General features: G+C 44.8%; 1 protein-coding gene across 2 annotated transcripts in view; it reads left to right on the top strand.

Annotated features, from left to right (window-relative positions):
* Positions 1-1867: 1867 nt before the first annotated feature.
* GRIN2A (glutamate ionotropic receptor NMDA type subunit 2A) overlaps positions 1868-17810 on the top strand; it is a 365808-nt gene continuing 349865 nt past the window's right edge. Inside the window, exon 1 of one of the 2 annotated variants that reach the window (XM_059896355.1) lies at positions 1868-2296. In XM_059896355.1, coding sequence (XP_059752338.1) covers positions 1883-2296 — 414 coding nt within the window. In that variant the 5' untranslated portion in view covers positions 1868-1882. The remainder of the gene's footprint in view (positions 2297-17810) is intronic. The other variant, XM_059896356.1, reaches the window with a different exon arrangement.

Genomic DNA, 17810 nt, shown 5'->3' with positions numbered 1-17810 from the left:
CGCCGGGGAGGTGGCAGGGGCTGAGGGTGGAGGTGCCGTGTTAGCTTCTCGAGGGTGGCCAACCTGGGGCTCGGGTTCTCCTATGCGCCCCAGAGTGGAGCTCTCCATTTCGGCCACAGGATCTTAGGATCCGCACTGGGGGCGTCTCGGGCACGGAGCTTCAGCTTCGCATCTCCGGTCGAGACTCCTGTGCGCACAGAGGGACTGTGAGCATTGCAGACTGCAGCCTGTCCCCCGATCCTTCTCCCCCCGCCCGTGGGCTGACCCTGCCTCTCCGTCTCTTCTCCGCCCTGGTAGAGCCCTGATGCAGAGCCTCCGGCTGGGATAGCCGCCCCCCGTGGGGGCGATGCGGACAGCGCGGGACAGCCAGTGGAGCGCGCGGGGGCCGCAGCATGCGGGAACCCGCTAAACCCGGTGGCTGCTGAGGCGGCCGAGATGCTCGTGCGTGCAGCGCGCCCCACTGCGTCCTCGACCTTCTCCGGCTACAGGTACATCCCAGCGGGAGACCTGGGCTCGGCGGGCCAGGGAGAAGGAAGACTCGACCGGAGGAAGAGCGGGAGAAAGATTGGGGAAAGAGGGAGAGAGAAAGCGGGAGAGGGAGCACCGGTAGCGAGGCGCGGGAGGAGCACCAGGGGGCGCTGCGGCTCCGCGCTCGCGGTGCTCAGCCGAAGACCTCCGAGGCCGGTGCGAGTTCGCCCTAACTTCCCTTGGTTTCAGCAGCGCCCGGCCCGAGGGGCGCGCGCCTGTGCACGCGTGCACGACTGTTTTGGTATTTGTAGACAGGCGCGGCTGTGCACCTGGCGCGGTACATGTATGTGCATTGGCTGAGGACGTGTGCGGACTCCGGATGGCCGTGGGCTCCCCTATTGCGGCCTGCGGATGTGCACAGAAATGCGCGCGTGCCTGTAAGGGTGTGCAGCCCACTGCCCACGTGCACCTAAGTCTTGGTAACAGAACCTGAAGTGGAAAGCCTGGGGTGGTGGGTGGGGGAGCGCTGTACAGTTCACGTCCGCCGGAGAGCTTCTTGGGAGACAAGCTTCCCCCGCCCCTCCGCCCCCCCCCCCCCACGCACGTTCTTTGCCAGCTCCCACGCGTCGGTCCGCTGGGGGAACGTGCTTCTTCTCCGGAATTCTGCATTGCACATGGCGCGCGTGAGACAGAGTGTGTGTGTGTGCGCGTATGCGCGCGTGTAGGGGGCTGGTCCTAGGGCTGCTTGCACATGAGTGAAAATCGCTTCATGGCCCCTCTGCGCAAGGTGAGGCGGACCCTAAGTTTCCCCCAGGCACCTGGGATTCTCGGGCGCACAAGCGAGCGTCCTCACTCCCATGCGCTTAGGGTGTACCCTGCAGGAGAGGTGCGGGATCTGCTGCGGGTGCCGAGTGGAGCAGGTGGGTGCTGAACCCTGCGGGTTCGCAGGGGGCGGGGTCAGCCAACTCGCTTAGAGTGGGAGCAGGGTTGCGGAGTCGCTCTGCAGCCTCCCCACGCAGGGGCTGGCTTGTAGTTTGCTCTCAGTAAGCAGGGGGCGGGGTGTGAGCTTACTTTCAGAGGCAGTGATCCAAGTGGTCCCACTTGGCGGGTGCCGTGGGAGATGTAGGTAGAGTCGGAGATGGAGAGGAGGCTGAATGCGAAGATGGATTTGGGGACAGATACGGAGAATTAGCTCGGATTGGAGTTGTGGATAGAGTTGGAGATGGGTCAAGGGACGTGGATGGCTTCGAGGATGGGGAATGGAGTCAGTGACTCCAACAGCTCTTGCTCGGGTGCTTTCTATACCTGGCTCCTAGAGCAAGGGGCTGGGTCGGAAAATCCTTCCGTCTAGAACCCTCGCACACCGCGGCCCTGACTCTTCCTCTCCACCTTGCAGGGACCGTAAGTGGCGACTATGGGCAGACTGGGTTATTGGACCCTGCTGGTGCTGCCGGCCCTTCTGGTCTGGCGCGGTCCGGCGCAGGGCTCGGCGGCGGAGAAGGGTCCCCCGGCGCTGAACATCGCAGTGCTGCTGGGTCACAGCCACGACGTGACGGAGCGTGAACTGCGAAATCTCTGGGGCCCCGAGCAGGCAGCCGAGCTGCCCCTGGACCTGAACGTGGTAGCACTGCTGATGAACCGCACGGACCCGAAGAGCCTCATCACGCACGTGTGTGACCTCATGTCAGGGGCGCGCATCCACGGCCTGGTGTTTGGGGACGATACCGACCAGGAGGCCGTGGCCCAGATGCTGGATTTTATCTCCTCACAGACTTTCATCCCCATCCTGGGCATCCACGGGGGCGCATCTATGATCATGGCTGACAAGGTAAGGCTGGGAGGTGATGGGCTGCCAGGACTGGAGCATGTGCCAATCATATGGTGGCCACCGCAGGTCTTCGGGAGCCCCTGGCCTCTGTCTTAATCTGAAAGGGGGTTGTGACCACTGACCCTGGTGAGAACCCAGGTCCTGCCTCTTCAACTTGGAATTGAATGGAAATGCTTTTTGCCTTGCTTCTGAAAGTTGGGTACTCAGAGACACCTTGGGTGTGCCAGGAAGAACTCAGGAAGTGCAAAAGTATGATGGGGAGGTGGAATGCTTGGATATTTCCAAATAGTGCACAGAGATGAGCCTGGGAGCACATGAAACAATAAGGCTTATATTCCTATAATATCAATTTTACCTGATTGTGTCGTGGAAAATGTCTATTTTTTTCCCCCTATGGTGGTAAGCAACTAAAACTATTTTTAAAGGATCAAATGTGGGAATGTTGTAGAATAAAATGCAAAGTTTTTAGGTAAAGCAGAAAAAGGCAGAGAAATGTCATGTTTCCATAGACCTCTACAATTAGGGGAAATAGGGTGGAGAGTTTGAGAAGCCCTGGGCTAGAGGCACACAGGACCGTGTCTCTCCAGGGGAGTGGCTGTGAGTGGGGAGAACTGACTGCAGACCCAGAGCATGGAGGGTCTGGTGTTTTCCTACATGTTCCTTGGGAGGGACTGACAGGGGCTCCAAGGCCCTCAGATGGAGGGGTTGGCTCCCAAGGATGGGTTTTGATAAGGTAGTCAGAGGGTGTCAGAATGAAGGAAAGTATGTCCAGATCTCTTGGCTTAGAGTGAGAGGGAGGGTCTTTCTGTGGACCAGCTGGGAGTGTTGCTGTGGAGAAGAGGGGAGAGAGGTTTGAAGATTTGAGTGAGATGTTTTGAGGGCCCAGTTTGAGAATTGTGCAGAAGTGCAGGTGGGAAAGGAGAAGCAAGGTGAAGAATGAGAAAAAAGGGAAGGGTTGGTGTTGTGGATGCCCTGTGCCTCTATCTAAGCCCTGGGAAAGAAATGGGGGGGATCAGGAAGAGAAGGGTGAGTGTACTTGTGTGCCGTGGTCCCCAGACCTGAGACCTTCATGTAGCATGTTCCTTAGATAGCAGGAGACATCCTAATGGAGCAAGCAGACATTTGTCATAGCACTTTTCTTCTGACACTCTCAAAGCACTTTTACATTCATCAGATCAGATTCTGCTTCTGCCTTAGCAATTCCCACCAGCTCCTTTGGGAACCGTATTAATTCTTTCAGGTCTCCTGGGCTGCAGCACATTCAGCTGAAGTACACAACTGATGCAGTATCTTATTAAACATTCATTTTAAATGGTTTGCATCCTAGCAGAATTCTATGTGTGGTTGAGTATTTTCCCAGCCATCTCTCAGTTTGGGGGGCTCCATTCTGGGATGAAAAAAGTAGGGAACAGCCATGTCCTGCCACTGATAAATGACCATTTCAGAACTGGCAAGGCCATTAGAGCATCCTGTAACTTTCAGATGAAGAGACTGAGGCATAGAGCAGTTAAAGGCTTAGCTAAGATCACCTGGTGTGTGATGGAACTAGATCTCTGGTTTTCTGGTCCTCTGGTTTCTGATGAAGGCCTGAAGAAGGAGAGGAATAGCATTGTCCAGCAGTGTTTTGGAGTGTGATTTTGGGATTTAAATATTACCACCAATTCCGTCTCCCTTCTGAAGTTTTGACGGAAAGAGCAACAGCCTCCAAAAAACAGTAGCCAATTTGAAAGTGAAATTTCTGAATAGACTAGGGCCCAGCACAATCATTGGAGAAATATGGTAAAAAATGAATTGGAGAAGTGACTTGAGGCTTAGGCTGAGCTGGCAGGTGTGGGGCTCAGGCTCTTACCTGACTTAGCCATCCAACTGTAGGCAAAGAAGCAGGAAAAGAAGTGGACTCATAGTTGAGCATCCCCTTCATATGTAGTGACCCTGTCCATGTCAGGCTCTGACTGACTAGACCAGCAGCTGCTCCTCCTTTGAAGGGGGTACTAGGAAGGGAGTTTTGAGAAGTCCAGGGGGTATGGGTGGAAGCATCTTCCCCTCCTGTAGAATGAAACTGCCTTATGGGGATTGGACAAGAGTGTGACCCCACTTAAGAGTAAAGAAGAAAAAGGGAATCAGGAAAGGGCAAGAGGAAGATGAGAAAGGACATTTTCAGAGAGGTCAAGATTAGAGAGGGATTTAAGAGGGGATGGAGAGGAGAGGAATGAAAGGGTCCATTGGCTCAAAAATGGTGAAAGGAACTGCATATTCCTCATTATTGTTGGGGCTTTCCACGTTGGTCTTGATGGCAGGGAATCAAAGAAGTCAGTGGGATAACATTGGGTGTATGTTGGGTCCCATGTGTGGGATGTACAGGTGATGTTGAGAGGAGTTGGGTTAAAGAGTGGTATTCTGAGAAACCTGGTTGTGTTAAAAAAGGAAAGAGATTGTCTGAGATATGAACAGCCCTTCCTTCCATTAGTAACACATTGAGTTGGCTTGTGCCTTTGCCACCTGTTTCTTGCGGAGCTGAATGCTGAGTGCAGTTTGTTTGGCTCTGAAGGAGTATCGTGGGCATTGCCTAAAACTCCATCTTGTTTGGTTGGATGTGCCGATGGTGTTATGACCACAGAATCTGAATCTCCCCAAACCGATAAGATCTCTCTGTCCCCTCTTAAGATGATGCTCATTCGGTAAAGCCCAGAACATACCTGTGTTGTTTGCACCCCTAAATTGGTAACATGATAGTGTCCCTGTGGATTAGAATGACAGTTAATTTGATTGTCAGTTAAAATGAGCCTCTCCCCCCAATTTTTACCTTTTCCTCAGTCTTCTTGACCCTTGAAAAAAAGAACAAAGCTTTGTAATAATTGAAAATGTGCTAAGTGGCAGATTTTTATGGTTTAATTTAATTTACAATGGAGATGTTAATTTTTGCTTTTATCACTGGGTGGTCTTGAAATATAATTAATTTAGAAGTGAAAATAACGCTTAATGTAGATAAAGTTCTAATCTTATCTTGGTTTGGCCATTTTGATCCCGTCCACATGAAATGCACTCTGGTTGTAGTAACAGCCCCTAGTAAATCAAGTGTAGATACTAGACCCGTACATTTCTGCTCAGTATCCTCGCCTCCTCCTCCCCTTCCCCCCTTATTCCTAATGCTTCATGCAGAAAAGGTAAGGCTTACATTTTAGCTACATCCATCCATGTCAGTTACCGTGTGGGTTTTGCTTTATATATTATTTCTATACGTACCTCATCTCCTCTACTGGAGTGTAAGTTCCTTGAGGAAAAGATTTTTTTAAAAAGTGAATATGTATATATGTATATTTGAAATAATGATATTCCTCCAACACAGACAGTTTATAAAAATAATGTTTTTTCATTATAGAGCACTTAGAAAGTATATTAAAGCTTAAAGAAGAAAATAAAAATCTCCCTTTAAATCTTATCACCAGGGGTAACCACTGTGGACACTTGGGTCTATTTCCTTTTAAGCTCTATGTATTTAGTTTTAAGTTCAGGATTGTATTGTATGTACATATTGTTTTGTTTATTGTACATTGAATCCTTTGGGCTTTCTTAGAAGATCCAGATTTTTCTTGAATTCTGGAAGAATCTCAGCCATTATCTGTTGGATGTTTCCTCTCTAACATTCTCTCTTTTCTCTGTCTGTGTAGTTTCTCAGTCAATTCTGCATGTATCTTAAACATTTTTTTAAGTTCTCTGTCTCTCTGTGCTATGTTTGTGCTATGTTTCCTCAATTCTATATTCCAGTTAGCCAGCTCTTTTCATTTGTGTCTGGTTTATTATTTTGCCTATCTGTGGAGTTTTAAGTTTCAACAATGGTTCGCTTTATTTCTAAGATACATAATGGTCCCTTTTCATACCTTCCTGCTTTTGTTTTGTTTTGTTTTATGAAAAACTCTTTTCACTTTGTGGTTGTAAATCCCTTCTCTGTCCCTTTGAGGATTTAAAAAATACTTATTATGAAGTCTTTCTCTGATTGCTCTAGCATCTTCGCTTCTTCCGGTATGAATTCTTCCATTTTGTAGAGTCTGATCATTGGATATCCTCATATGTTCTCTAATTTTTGTTTGTGAACTTATTTTCGAGACAGTTTTATGGCTTCTTCTGCCCTATATCTGTAAGTGTGTGTACTTGTAAACCAGAGCTCCTGTCAACAGCTCAGCTCAGAGCTCTCTTTCTGCTCTATATACTCTGTGATGCAGGCTTAGGTCCTCGTCTCATGCAGGTGATTTCATTTTGGCCCCGTGCATACAGGGGCATCCTTGTGGCTGTGACTTGTGGTGGATGGTGCAGACGTTCCATCCTCATTCACAGCTAGCAGCATGGTTCTCCATCCAGTTCTGCCCCTTCTCCCCTGGGTGGGTGTTGGGACCTCTGCTCCCATGGCTCATATCAGACCCATTCCCCCACGGACTTTGATTCCTCCTGAAATTGTAGAGCCTCATCTTCTGATTCATTTATTTTTAGGGAGTCCCCTCCATTTTTGATCTGTGATTCTCTTATTTTCAAGCAGTACTATATAAGTTGTGACATATCTAAAGATTTATCTATAAATTCTATGTCTTAGGAGCAGAAGAGAGGGGTTACTGAATGTGTTCACTCTGATTTTGACCCAGTTATATTTCACAACCTGCTTTTATTTTTTTTCAAACTTGATTATGTATTCTTAGAATTTTCCCTTATCATTAAATAAACTTCTCAAACATGATTTTAAATGGCTGCAGAATGTTCTGTTTATACCACAGTTATTTGAACTATTCTTCTATTTTTTTCTACCTTTAGTAAGGTTGATTTCTGGTCCACATGTATGTTCTTTTTGGCACCTTGCACTGGTCTTGCTTTTTGCATTTGTTTCTTGGTAAATATTTGGTGATTGAATGAATCAAGTCATTGGTTTCGATGCCAGCTTACTGCATATTCTGGAAGAACTTACCATGCTGTGGGTCAGGGCTTTCCATGCAGTGTTTGTTCCCAAATGCCGACTGATTTCATAGGTGTGTGCCAAGTCTCCTCTTCTCTCTAGTGGGCAGATGATCACTAGCTGTCCTGGGGATTAGCAGAAACTGGGGGCTTCCGTACGAAAGGCCCGTGCAGCCCTAGCTCGTCTGCAGGAGGTCGGTGCTCTCGTAACCTGGCGGCTCTGAGCTTGGATGTGAGTGACGGGCCTTCCCATTAGACACAGAAAGCTCATGGAAAGTGGAGACCTGCACAGCAGAATGTTGGTGGGGCCCGCTCCGCTCCTGCTCTAAAGGCATCAGATAGTTCCTGGGAGAGTGGGGAGGCATGTCAGATGCAGTCATCCACTCCTCCTCACAGAAGGCATTGGAGAGCAACAGGCATCACCCCGAGAGGCATGATTACCTTCCCACATGGCCCTCGGGGGTCACTGGCAATCACTTGGACCCTTGATAGATGTGGTCTGGTGGGGTTGGAGGGTTCATCTTCTCATTGGCAGCCTCAGATGGAAAGTGCTTCTCTAGGTAGAGCAAGGGGGAGAAAGAGAGAGAAAATGAGAGAGAGAGGGTGGAAAATCTCAGGTTTGTAATAGGGTGTTGGTGGCTTCTGATAAGGCCATCATGAAAAGGAACAGTTGTAATGTTGTTAACTAGTGTGTTTGGTTTGTTCTGCACTCCCCCTTAATTATTTAAATTTGAATTAGTTGCCAGCATTTTAAAGTTAGGTGATATCACATTTTTAAAAAAATCCAAATTTCATGCCTCTTTGGAAAAATCAGAAGGCCTGGTAACATTGGGTTACTTCTCCCCATGGTGATAGTTTGCTGGAGATGAATAGCGTCCCTCCCTCCTTAGATGGGGCTGGTGCTCTTCCTTTCTTCAGGCTCCAACTTGCCCACTTCACTCATTTATGTTACGGACTTGGTCCTGAAGGCACTGGGGTTTGAGACCCCTGATGTTGGTGAAGAAAGTAGGTGGTCTTTGTTAAGAGGGCCTTTCCCGATCATTCTCCTTGTCTCCCAGGACTGCTCCTTGGGAGGTGGCAAATTTGGGGTGTGCACGTGGCCGTGCTGCTACTTTCATGGCCACCATCACTGACCTACTGTAGCATTTTGTCCTTTTTGGCCACAGGCCTTAAACCCTTCTCAACACGGTCCTCTAGGAAGCCGCTATCAACCAACTCAAGTCAGAAGACCCCAGAATACCTTGGACAACAAGTCTGAGGACCTAAATTCCATTTCCAAACAGCAGCGTGACCTTGAGAAAAGGCTCTTCAGCCTTCTCTACCTCAGCTTCTCCTTCTGTGAAATGAGAGTTTAGGGAGATATTATCTCTAAGCCTCTTTCTAGCTCTGAAAATTTTATCACCTTCAAGAAAAGACTGGGAAGAAACATACCAAAATGTGAGCCGTGGTTATCTTTGAGGGGTAGATTCATGGCTGTTTTCATCTTTTAAAAAATGGCATTATAGCATGGTTAATATTATAAGTTGGACCTTGAGTTAGAATGTCTGGGTTTAAATTCAGGTGCCGGGTGCTCATGGGGAAGTTCCTTAATGTCTCTGAGCCTCAGTGTCTTCATCTTTAAAATGGGGACAGTAATAGTACCTGCTTTTTAGAGTTGTGAGATTTAAATGAGATATTGGATACAAAATACGTAGCTTAGTGTTTGGCTCATAATAAATACTTACTATAGGAATGCTACTGTTATTGTGTGGTTTTTGTTTTTCTCCGAAGTACATGTACTTTTTAATAACCAGAAGGGTTATTATAATAAAATGATAATAGTATTATAACAGCCTGAAGGGTGATGTGGTGATGTGAGGGTATTCCCTGCAAGAAACTGGGAATGAATCTCATAGAACTCTTAGAAATGGAGAGTCCAACATGAAATGATTCATATTTTCTTAACTGGGACAACCAGAAGCTTTTTTTGAGTTCTTAAGACTTGCTATGAGCTTTATCCTGGCAAACGGAAGACTAAGTGTGGCCAGTGTGAAAGTGACTGTGAGAGGAGACCGTCTCAGTGACCTTTACCATAAATAACTACACCAATTGGAACACATGTTTGCACTGGGCTTAGGGCTTTAGGGTGTGGACATATATAGTTTCTCATTTTCTCTCTGCCAAGGAGAGATTAAGTGGCTCTGAGATAGCCTGAGGACCCTGGCAGCCCCAAAGATATTTGATTAAAGAATCCTTGTGATCTTATTCTTTTGCTCTTATTTTGTTATCCTTTCAAGGTAATGATTGCAAATCCAGTTGGTTTAGGGAAGGGGCTTAGATTCAAGACGGCAATAGATTTTGATGGTAATAATCTGATTGCCTTAATTGAAATGATTAAGGTGTTGGATGATGGAATTAAAATTCAAAACTGTCTTTCCAGAATGAAATGATGAAACCATACTACAGACTGCACTGAAGGGTTTAAGAAGGATGTACATTCTTACAGGAAGGGGGAGATGTGACTTTCCAACTCACTTGAGATTGATTTTTGTAAGGGTCATGAACCGGTGGACTGCCTGCTGAATGTGGCTCATAGATGCATTAGTATTTTATTTCACCAGCATAGTATTTTAAAATGCTTGAACTTTACTGTCTTTGGAAGAGGTATGCATTTTCAAGTTCCCTACAGCCCTCCTTGCTCCCTGTTATCTCACATCTAGCCAGATTCACATATTTATGTTAACTGCATGGTCTCTGCAAGCATTTGAAATTGTGATCCTCAATTACAGGGTTTTTGTTTAGTTGCTCATTTGTTTTGCATTGACCAGATGCTCAGGAGATCCCAAGAAGTGATAGGGCTCTTAAAAAAGTAAAGGCCACATCTCCAGAAATATAATGTTCAAATCCAAAGAGGTAATATTTCCATTATACCTTCTCTGTTGTTAGGAGTGCCTTCTGCTCCAAGTCGCAGAATATTTGACCAACGCTGGCTTAAACTATTAAGACATTTAGTTTTATTGTTTAACAAGGAGCCCCAGGTCTAGTTTAGTATCGCAGTAACCCATCAAGGGCTCCGGTCCTTTCCATTCTTCTACTTTGCCTTCCTCAGCTGCTGGTTCCTCTTGGTCACAAGATGGCTGCTTCTGTTCTAGCCATCACATCTTCACATACCAGCATTCATAAAAGGAAGAAAAGAGGGAGAAAAGAAGTTTTCTTCTAGGCCCTCTATCCTTTCAGCAGAGCAGACTTCCTCTTACATTTCATTGGCTAGAACTGGGTCATGTGCTACCCCTTGAACATCACTGATAGAGATTAATAATAAAGATTCTTCTCCAAGAATGGATAATTGCCACTGGAGCAAAATTTGCTTCTGTTAGCAGAGGTGTAGGAGCAGTGGCTAACTGGTAACACCAGATGCTGTCTCCAGCAACACTAACACCATTATCTGTAGACTTGACTTAGTTCTTGGGGGTAATATTTGATGATGAATGTTGAAAAACTTCAGTGTGCCCAGAGGAAGAGCCTCCAGGGTTTTGTAGTATCTAAATAACATATGATAAGAGTCTCAGAAGAAATATTTAGGAAAGTTCAGCCTGGAGAAGAGAAATCTCAGAGAGGACGTGAGAGATGTGCTCAAATACCCCATGGGCTGTTACAAGGGGTATTATAACCCCCTTACAAATTAGGAAGGTTAAGTCTTATATTTAAAAAATTTTTTTGTTCTGGGGAAAGAACTGATTCCAGAGGATGAAATTATAAGGTTGTTATGAAGAATAAGCTTTGGCAATTAGGTCTCTAATAGAAGACTGTGATGTTTCATAGAATAATGTATCTGTTGGACCTGACTGAGCTGAGAATGACTGCCCATCTGTCAGGAGCAGGATAGAGAGTCAGACTCACATTGGCGAGATTGGATTGGGCCACCTCTTAAAATCCCCAAATCCTGGTACTTCAGGGCCTTGGATTTGGCTGAAAAGCAACATCCTCACTTTCTGTAAGTGTGTGAGTAATTCAGTATAAATGTGCCTGGCATGGGGGAGGAATTTATGATCCCTGCATCATCACCTCAAATCCCCAAAGGACTTTACATCATCCTGAAGGGTAGACCATATTTGAAAAGCAGAAAACCTATGTATATATCAACACACACACATATATAAATATAAACATGAGTAGGTCAGCCGACGTCATATTTACTAGTGGAAATGTTTTTGGCTAAGAAGCCTATCTCAGAAGACGATGTTTAGAATAATTGCCAATGATCTTGAAAAGGGAAGTTTTCGCAGTTGCATTCAGTTAGTCATAATTATTTATTAAAGTATATTCATGTTTTTGCACCTGTTACTGTGGTAATACTTTTGTACCCTAAAGAGATAGCCAGACCTCTCTCTGATTTTTCAGTTGCGTAATTATCCTTTTTTGTCTGTTGTACTCCCCTGTGTTTTGAACATTTGCTTATGGCAGAAATTGCTCTGGGTACTATTCCATTGTTATCCGCTTTTTCTGTTTTCCCCTCACATCTCCCAAGGAAGAAACACAACCCCAAATTCTTTCCAAATGGTTTGCCTTTCCGTTCAAATTTTACAACTTTCCATGAGATGGAAATGGATATGTTTTCTTTCTAATTAATTATTCATTTATTAGAAACAGGTACTCACGTGCAGAGCAAAAAAAAATCCGAATAATACAGTGCAGCATTCAGAGAAAGAATATTTGCTTAATGAATGCACGGCGGATCCTCAGTTGCCCTATTTTCTCCATGGAGGTGATCCTGTTACCAATTCAAAGAGGAAAAACATTAATTGGAATGGTAGTTTGTTTCCCTTTGTACTTTTTTGCTGAAGTTGGTATGTTACAAGGATCCTTTCCTCCTTTAAATCTCACTGACTTGAAAGAGGTTAGTCATTTTCCATTGGTCCCCAACTGTGCCTATTTTTCCCAAGCAAAATAAAAACTCATGCTCAAAGCTAGGCCTACCTACTCACCCAAGGAATTTAAGATAATGTGGAGTGATTTTGGTGGGGGGGGGGGCGTCATGATCACTTTATAGGCTAATGAGAGTTATGGGCCCTCCTCAGAGAAATGCATATTCAAGAGCATGCGTTCGGTATTCTGTGCAGTTTCAGGGGCACACAGACCCTCAGAAGCCCATTCATAGGCTCCTTGGAATTGATTTACTTACTGCTTTATGAACATGTTCATTCTTCAAACATTTTTTGAGCCTGTAAACCTGGGCTCAAATGTTCTGTAGATGTATCTGTGATCACATTATTTGCTTTGATGTATTAATAACTCAGAATCTAGTTGGAGGAGACTTGTAGTTAAAGCCCAGAGTGATGCACTGATGACTGGGACAGTTCGGCCGCTGTGAGAATATATAGAAGAGCACCTCATTCAGAGGGCTGAGGGTGGGGGTTTGTCAGGGAAGATGCCCTAGAGGGCTGTGGTCTAGAGTCAAAGTCAACAACTATTGATCCAGGAGAGGCCGTGACCCACGTGCCTGCCCTGCAGGTCATCATCCAGCGCGGCAGAGGATGAGCCATGGAGTTGAGGAGGCCGCTTCCCTCCTCTTAACGTGGCCTTCAAGGCTGCCAGGCTCCAGTGATGCTTTGACAACTCCTGAATTCTCTTCTGAACGGCAGTTCTCACAATCAAAACATTGAGCTTTTTGCCGATTTCTATTCTGTTGTCACAAACAGCAAAATGTCTCCTGCTTTATCTTGTCTCTTCCACATTAGGAAATTCTTGCCAGGAAGAGTGAGTGGCATTTGAAATCCATATTGTTTTGTACGTCTATAGTCTTAAGGCTGAAGGAAAAAAAATCCCTTATTTTCCAAGTGAATTGTTCTAAAGCTATTTGTGGGGCTGAGGAAATGTAGTGTTGGTTGATGAGTGAACAGAGCCAGAACTATGGGAAGACGGTGTGAACTGTAGAGAATGATAAGATTGGTGTGGCTCTAGTGCCAGCCGATGGGCATGGCTTCCACCAACGGGATTTTGAAAATGGCAGGCTTGGGTGAAGACCCAAGCTTTAAGGTCAAATTGTACTTTAGTTAATTGCTGTTGGTTTTCGCCTTGGGTAGTGGTTACTCTTTTTTTTTTCTCCTTAGTTACTCTTCTTTTTTTTTTTGTTTTAAGTTGAAGCATAATTGACATAACATTATGTTAGTTTCAGGTGAACAATGTAATGATTTGATATTTGTATATATTGCAAAATGAGCACCACAGTAAGTCCAGTTAACATTGGTCACCACACATGGTTACAAAGTGTTTTTCTTTTTTTCTTGTAAAGCTGTTCTCTTGAGGTGTTGCTTTTAATAGCAACAAATAGGAGGAAATCTAAATTATCAAATAAATCAGGATGTGTCCATAGAATAGAAAATGTAGCAGATAAAAATGGTTACAAATAATTTGTTATGCTAATTACATACTAATTACATGATACAATGTTAAGTAAATTAAAAGCTATGTATGAAGTTGTATAATCAATATGTATATTTTATATGTGTGTTTGTATATAAAGTATAGAAAGAAAGACCAGAAGGGTATATATCAGAGTATTAATAGCAGCTGTTTGTGGATGATGAGGATGTGGATGTGATGATCAAAGGTGACTTTTATTTTCTTTATACTTCTCTGAATCTCACAAATCCTCTAACATGCGCATTTATTAGATTACTTTTATATCAGCTGTGGTTATTTTTTTAAAGTCCTTTACTGCTAATTGGTTTCCAGAAAGATTGGACCACTGACATTTCCAGTAGCTATGGTAAAGTATCTCTGTCACCTAACTCTGGCCAGCACTTGAAACAAAAATTTTTCTAATTGGCTCGGTGAAAATGTTATCTCATTGTTTTAATTTGCATGTCTTTTATGACACCTGCTGTGAAATATATTTAATTTAGTCACGTCACATTTTTATATTCCCTAGGTGCTGCACATCTTAACCTCTTTGATGTTTCTCATTGTGTAAATGGAAAACCTCAGAAAATGATGGATTCCAATATAAAGTACAGTGAAATAATTTGAATTTCTAAAAAATGATAAATATTTTGAAGACTGGCAGGGAGTTCTATGATTATTCATTCTTAGTCACCAGGCATTGCTCAACCGGTGTGTCTGTATCAATGTTGTTTCAAGAATTGCTTTAAAATGTAAAATTTCCCAGCAGAAAATCATTTTTTGGGACTTGACTGTTAAGATTTGCCAGGAGGTGAGGTACAGAACTATGTCCTAGTTGGCTGGAGATGTGCTCATGTCATAGGCTTTGTGGTGCACAGTGGGGATGTGAAGCCACGGTTTGTTCTTTTCTCTAGAAAAGTGAAGGCAGAGTAAGGACAGTAAGTGCCCTGCAATCTGAAAGGGATATTGCATGGGTGGCAGGGAATAGATGTTCTCTGTTTCCATGGCAGGGGTGGGTGCAGTGAAATGAATTTTAAATGAAAGTAAGAGGGATTTAGGGTTGATATTAACAGGTGTGGAGGATCTTCAAAGTATTTAACCACTAGTACAGCATGATCATTCTTGTGAACTGAATGTCTGCATCCCTCCAAAATTCCTATGTTGAAACCTAACCCCCAGTGTATTAGGAGGTATGGCCTTTGGGAGGTGATTAGGTCATAAGGGTGGAGCCCTCATGAATGGGATTAGCACCCTTATAAAAGAGACCCCAGAGAGCTCCCTGATCCCCTTCTGCCATGTGAGGACACAGTGAGAAGAGTTATGTCTGTGAATCAAGAAGCAGGTCCTCACTAGACTCTGAATCTGCTGGTGCCTTGATCTTGGACTTCCAGCCTCCAGAACTGTGAGAAAGAAATATCTGTTTATAAGCCACCCAGTCTCTGGTATTTTGTTATAGCAGCCTGAATGGATTAGGACAGTCAGTGACGAATCAGAGCAGACTCCCCCTTCATGAGATCCTGGAGCTCTTGTTGTGCCAGGCATTAGTCCTCTAGTGACTGATTATGAGAAGGTGGGGGTGGGCGCGGTTCCTGAGGGAGGGGCTGAGTAGCAGAGGGACTTGAAGTCCCTGAAGGCTGTGGCAATCAGAACCCAGGCATTTCAGTATTTTAATAACCATCTCAGTTGTACCCGTATGTATCAGCTTGATATCACACTAGAGTAGTAGTGAGATCTCTTATGTCTTTTATGCCAAAGCGTGTGCAGTGGTTTTCCAGGACAGGAAAGAGGATGGCCGTCTCCTCTGCCGTATGTCAAGCCATGCCCTGAAATGGGGAGATGGGGCTGAAAACATTTCGAAGTTCCCTTTCTTGAAATATGGGTAGAAATGTGCTTTCTTCTTACTTCTACCTCCTAGCCCAGTGCTCTTCCCTTCTCTCCTGTGAGTTAATTGTCCACCTGTACTCCACAGGCATGCCTCCCTCCCATGGTAAGAGGCAGGCATGGGAGCTGAAGCCAGCTTTGCTTCCAGCACCCACCTCCCACCCCCTTGCTCCTTGTCTTCCAGGGCAAGACCTTCCCAAGCAACTCCTGTTTTCATTGGCATTAAATGAAAGGATCTGTTTCAGTCTCTGGTTTTGGGGTGTGATGTGGTTGCTTGCAGAAACACAAAAATAAACTTGTAACCTACTGGAAATAATCCAAGCATAAATGAGCTTTGTTAAAGATCAACTTTCAGAAGATGGCCATGGATGTGCCTTAGTGGGATCGTGTACTTGATTTGTGTAGAGTCCGTGGCGTTCCTCCCTCCTCTAGAATGGGAAATTCTCCTTCCCCATCCTGGTGTGTAGAGGTTTTCAAATCCTAATGTTTTCCAGGGAAATGAGGCATGTCTCTGGCTTTATCTGAGGGTAGGAGGAACCTGGGATATTTTGGAGTTTATTGTGTGAGAGTGTTATGGGCTCAGTTGTGTCCCCCTAAAAACTATATGTTGAAGTCCTAACCCCCGGTACCTCAGAATGTGACTGTATTTGGAGATGGGGTGTTTAAAGAGGTAAGTAAGGTACAATGAGGTCATATTCAGGTTAAAATGTGTTCTAATACAATGTGACTCATGTCGTTATAAGAAGAGGAGATTAGGACACAGACATGCACAGAGGAAAGACTGTATAAAGACACAGGGAGAAGATGGCCATCTGCAAGGCAAGGAGAGAGGCCTCAGAAGAAACCCACCCTGCTGACACCTTGATCTCAGACTTGTAGCCTCCAGAACTGTGAGAAGATAAATTTCTCTTGTTGAAGCCACCTAGTCTATGGCACTTTGTTATGGCAGGCCTAGCAAACCAATACAGAGAGGTTGGGTGGTACTTCAAGCTTAATTCCAAGCCTCCTTAGTGCTCTAATTCTACTCCCGAACTGGGAGGGAGTTAAGATGTCCAGCTCAGAGCCCAGACCCCCATCTTCTCTAAGACTGACTTTGTTCTTCTCATTGTAAGGTTTCTGTCCTGGCAGCGGGGCTCCTGCATTGAGGAACTGAGTCCTTGTCTTGGGATCCTTCCTAGAATACCTCTAGGACGTCAGTGCTTCCTAAATAGTTTTACTCCAATAGCCTCAGGGAATGTGGCACACAGAACAGCGGTCCCCCAAAGATGTCCTAATCTCTGGAAACTGTGAATACATTACCTTTATGGCAAAAGGCACTTTGCAAATATGATTAAGTTAAGGATCTTCAAGGGGGGATATTCTTCTGGATTATCTGGTGGGTCCAATGTAATTACAAGGATTCTTATACGAGGGAGACTGGGGTGAGAGATGAGATAGGATGACAGAAGCAGAGATTGGAGTGATTTCCTTAGAAGGTGGAGGCAGGGGCCATGAGCCAAGGAACGCAGGCAGCCTTAAGCAGCTGGGAAAGGCCAGGGGACAGATCCTCCTATAGAGCCTCCAGAAGGAACACAATCCTACTGACACCTTGATTTTATTTTTATATTTTTTTCCTTTTTTTTTTTTAACATCTTTATTGGAGTATAATTGGTTTACAGTGGTGTGTTAGTTTCTGCTATATAACAAAGTGAATCATCTATACATATGTATATATCCCCATATCTCCTCCCTCTGGCATCTCCCTCCCACCCTCCCTTATCCCACCCCTCTAGGTGGTCACAAAGCACCGAGCTGATCTCCCTGTGCTATGCGGCTGCTTCCCACTAGCTATCTGTTTTACATTTGGTAGTGTGTATATGTCCATGCCACTCTCTCACTTCGTCCCAGCTTACCCTTCCCCCTCCCCGTGTCCTCAAGTCCATTCTCTACATCTACGTCTTTATTCCCATCCTGCCCCTAGGTTCTTCAGAACCATTTATTTTTGATTCCATATATATGTGTTAGCATACGGTATTTGTTTTTCTCTTCCTGACTTAACTTCACTCTGTATGACAGACTCTAGGTCCATCCACCTCACTACAAATAACTCAATTTCGTTTCTTTTTATGGCTGAGTAATATTCCATTGTATATATGTGCCATATCTTCTTTATCCATTCATCTGTCGATGGACACTTAGGTTGCTTCCATGTCCTGGCTATTGTAAATAGAGCTGCAGTGAACATTGTGGTACATGACTCTTTCTGAATTATGCTTTTCTCAGGGTATATGCTCAGTAGTGGGATTGCTGGGTCATATGGTAGTTCATTTTTAGT

The sequence above is a fragment of the Balaenoptera ricei genome, chromosome 15 (assembly GCF_028023285.1).
Source record: "Balaenoptera ricei isolate mBalRic1 chromosome 15, mBalRic1.hap2, whole genome shotgun sequence".
Lineage (NCBI taxonomy): Eukaryota > Metazoa > Chordata > Mammalia > Artiodactyla > Balaenopteridae > Balaenoptera > Balaenoptera ricei.
This window is presented reverse-complemented; position numbering and strand designations above follow the sequence as displayed.